At 41.9% G+C, this 3,312-nt stretch overlaps 1 protein-coding gene across 1 annotated transcript in view; it reads left to right on the top strand.

Annotated features, from left to right (window-relative positions):
- Positions 1–3,312, top strand: part of secisbp2l (SECIS binding protein 2-like) — a 12,146-nt gene that overhangs the window by 5,112 nt on the left and 3,722 nt on the right. The window contains exons 12-16 of the mRNA XM_016477120.1: positions 266–423; positions 505–625; positions 899–1,061; positions 1,963–2,183; positions 3,195–3,312. Of these exons, the coding sequence (XP_016332606.1) occupies positions 266–423; positions 505–625; positions 899–1,061; positions 1,963–2,183; positions 3,195–3,312 (781 nt within the window). The remainder of the gene's footprint in view (positions 1–265; positions 424–504; positions 626–898; positions 1,062–1,962; positions 2,184–3,194) is intronic.

The following is a 3,312-nucleotide window of genomic DNA, read 5'->3' as shown; positions in this document are numbered from 1 at the left end:
GCTGGAGTGCTGTGGATTACTTGTGGATTATTGTGATGTTTTTATCAGCTGTTTGGACTCTTCATTCTGATGGCACCCATTCACTGCAGAGCATCCATTGCTGAGACACTGATGCAATGCTACATTTCTACAAACCTGAAGAAGAAACAATCTTATCTACATCTTAGATGAACTGAGGGTTAACACATTTTCAGTTAATATTCATTTTTGGTGAACTATTCCTTTAAAATATAAAAATAAAATCTAACACCTGTGTTGTTGTCAGTCGGGACAGTGGGCACGCTGCACAGTAAAGATCGAGTGATGGGACTCAAGAACACATACACCCCCCCTCACAACATCCTGGACTCCAGCGCGCCCCGCGTCAAGAGAGGGAAAGAGAGAGAGATTCCCAAAGTCAAGAAGACCACCGCCATGAAGAAGGTACTCCAGAAAACACACATGCAGCACTGAGCACGACAGGATATGACATCACACAGCATTAACCCCCCTCTGTGTGTGTAGATCATTCTGCAGGAACGTGAGGTGAAGAAGGGCAAGAGTTCTGCTGAGAACAGCGTATCTGGAACCGACGAGCAGAAAGAAGCTCTGAGCTTCACAGACCCGCTCACACAGGAGCAGGATGGTACACACTCTCTCACACACACACACACTCTCTCTCTCTCTCACACACACACACTCTCACACACGCACACACACACACACACACACACACATTAATATTTGTATTGCAATTTTACTATTGTTCTGTAAATTGAAATTTAAACTTTATTGTAGAATCATTAAATATATATATATATTTTTTTTATATTATATTATTTTATATATTAAATGTATACTTAAATATATGAATATTTAAAATATAAAGTAATATTGTGAGATTGTGTGTGTGTTGCAGAGAACGGTCTGAGCATGCCCAGTGATGCGTCTCTGTCTCCAGCCAGTCAGAACTCTCCCTACAGCATCACACCCGTGTCACAGGGCTCGCCCTCCAGCTCCGGCATCGGGAGCCCCATGGCTGCGTCCGCCATCACCAAGATCCACAGCCGCAGGTTCAGAGAGTGAGTACACACACACAGTGGTCAGAGGTCACTGAGGTAACAGCGGCGCAGATTTCTGCCTGATACGGCGGCCCATAGTAGATCTCAGACAGGCCTTTGTGCTGCTGCTTCTGCAGGCTGTGAGTGGGTTTGGAACAGCAGAGCCGCTGTGCTGCTCAATACGCTGTGAGTGTGTGTGTGTGTGTGTGTCTGGCATTTATTTAATCAATCTCTTGTATCTTTTCTCTGGGCCGCCCGTCACAGGAAGGAAAGACTAAGAACATTGCATTCAAAATATATATTTTACGAGTATCGGCACAATAATCTATTTATTGCCTTTCTTTAAACACATTATTAAGGTATCACCAATATCCAATATTGATCGACCTCTGATTCAAATGTGCTGGTATATTAATTTATTACTTATGGGTTTGTTCTGAATGGAAACACACATACAGTATTAATTTTATTTGGGCAGTTCTTGAAGTCTTAAATTAGATTTTTGAAATCTCTTTCACATCGTCTTTTGCATTAATATGCATCAAATACCTATGGAAGATTGTCTCCGCCACTGGATTAAAAAAAAAAACTTTGACTTTTTATCTCGCAATTCTGACTTTTTTTCGGAGATTCATGAGATATAAACTCGCAGTTGTGAGTTATAAAGTCAGAATTGCATGATATGAAGTCGCAATTTGTTTTTTTTATACAGTGGCGGAAACAAACTTCCCTAAATATATTTATATGAAATAAAAACTAAGGCTGAAGAAGTTTAATGTGTTATCATGTAAGTTCTTTGATTCATCTTATGTTTCTACATTGTGTCTGTTGTGAAACAGCCGTAACACACAGATGTTGGTCATCAGGATCATCAGTCAGTTTGTTAAAGCGCTCTCTCTGTGTGTGTGTGTGTGTGTGTCAGGTACTGCAATCAGGTGTTGAGTAAGGAGATCGATGAGAGCGTGACGCTGCTCCTGCAGGAGCTGGTTCGATTTCAGGAGCAGGTTTATCAGAAGGAGCCCAGCAAAGCCAAAGCCAAGCGGCGGCTGGTCATGGGACTGCGAGAGGTCACCAAACACATGAAACTGCACAAGATCAAGTGTGTCATCATCTCGCCCAACTGTGAGAAGATCCAGGCCAAAGGTGAGGCATTTACACTGCAGTTCTTGATTCCTTCTGACGACAGCTTACACCTTCTTTAACAAGTGACCCATTTCCAATATCTGAATTTACACTATACACTTGGTTAAAAAAATCAAGGGTAGAATAGTGTTCATTTCGTTAACGAAAAGTATGAGGAAAAATGTTCGTTGACGAGCTTTTTTTCCCATGACTAAGACAGTAAGGTCAATAAATGATAACTGTGACTAGATCAACATGCAATATCGCTGACGAAATTGGTATTTTAAAAAATAAAAAACTATACCAAAATTTATTTTAATTTTCGTCGAAAAAAGGAGACAAAACATTATTGCGGACTGCTGTGCACGGCTCTGCTACACCAGCTTTCATGTGTGCGGTTGCCAGATATCAAGCGTTCAAGTCCGCGAATCAGAGCTTCTCTGTTAAAAGGATACATTTTCCGCCTGGTGTTTTGCCTATTTTTGCAATCTGGCAACCATGCGCTAAAACTTGACTAAACAGAACAAGGTTGACTAAATATAATAATAACTAAAAAATACATTTGACACCAGGAAAAACGGTGGACAAAATTAACACCAGGGTAGATGTACTGACAGGTTGCCAGGTCTGTGTAACCCGCGGCAACAGTGTTAAAAGTAGCCCACGTCACTTTTTCAATGATGAAAGACTCGCTTGACGGGAATATCCGATCTGTCCGCTTACATAGCAGACGCCAGTGCACGTATCCCATTCATATCAGATTTATTTCCATATATGAATGAGGCCTGAAAGCAGTCGGAGAATATCAGAATCCACAGCCTTTTTTCCGGCTTACATGTTCGTGGGTCATATCCGATCTGTGCCGCGTGGGAGGAAGAATCGGAATCGGATCACTTGAACCATGTGATCTAAATATGGCCTTAGACTTTCAGGTTGTCTCATTGTGAATCTTTGGTTTAAAGATCAAAACAACACCAGATGTCCCTGTCTCACTGTATTTTGTGATGTGTGTGTGTGTGTGTGTGTGTGTAGGAGGTCTGGACGAGGCTCTTTATAATGTCATCGCCATGGCGAGGGAGCAGGAGATCCCATTTGTATTCGCTCTGGGCAGAAAGGCTTTGGGCCGCTGCGTGAATAAACTCGTGCCGGT

This window comes from Sinocyclocheilus anshuiensis, unplaced genomic scaffold (assembly GCF_001515605.1).
Source record: "Sinocyclocheilus anshuiensis isolate Anshui unplaced genomic scaffold, SAMN03320099.WGS_v1.1 scaffold1182, whole genome shotgun sequence".
Lineage (NCBI taxonomy): Eukaryota > Metazoa > Chordata > Actinopteri > Cypriniformes > Cyprinidae > Sinocyclocheilus > Sinocyclocheilus anshuiensis.
This window is presented reverse-complemented; position numbering and strand designations above follow the sequence as displayed.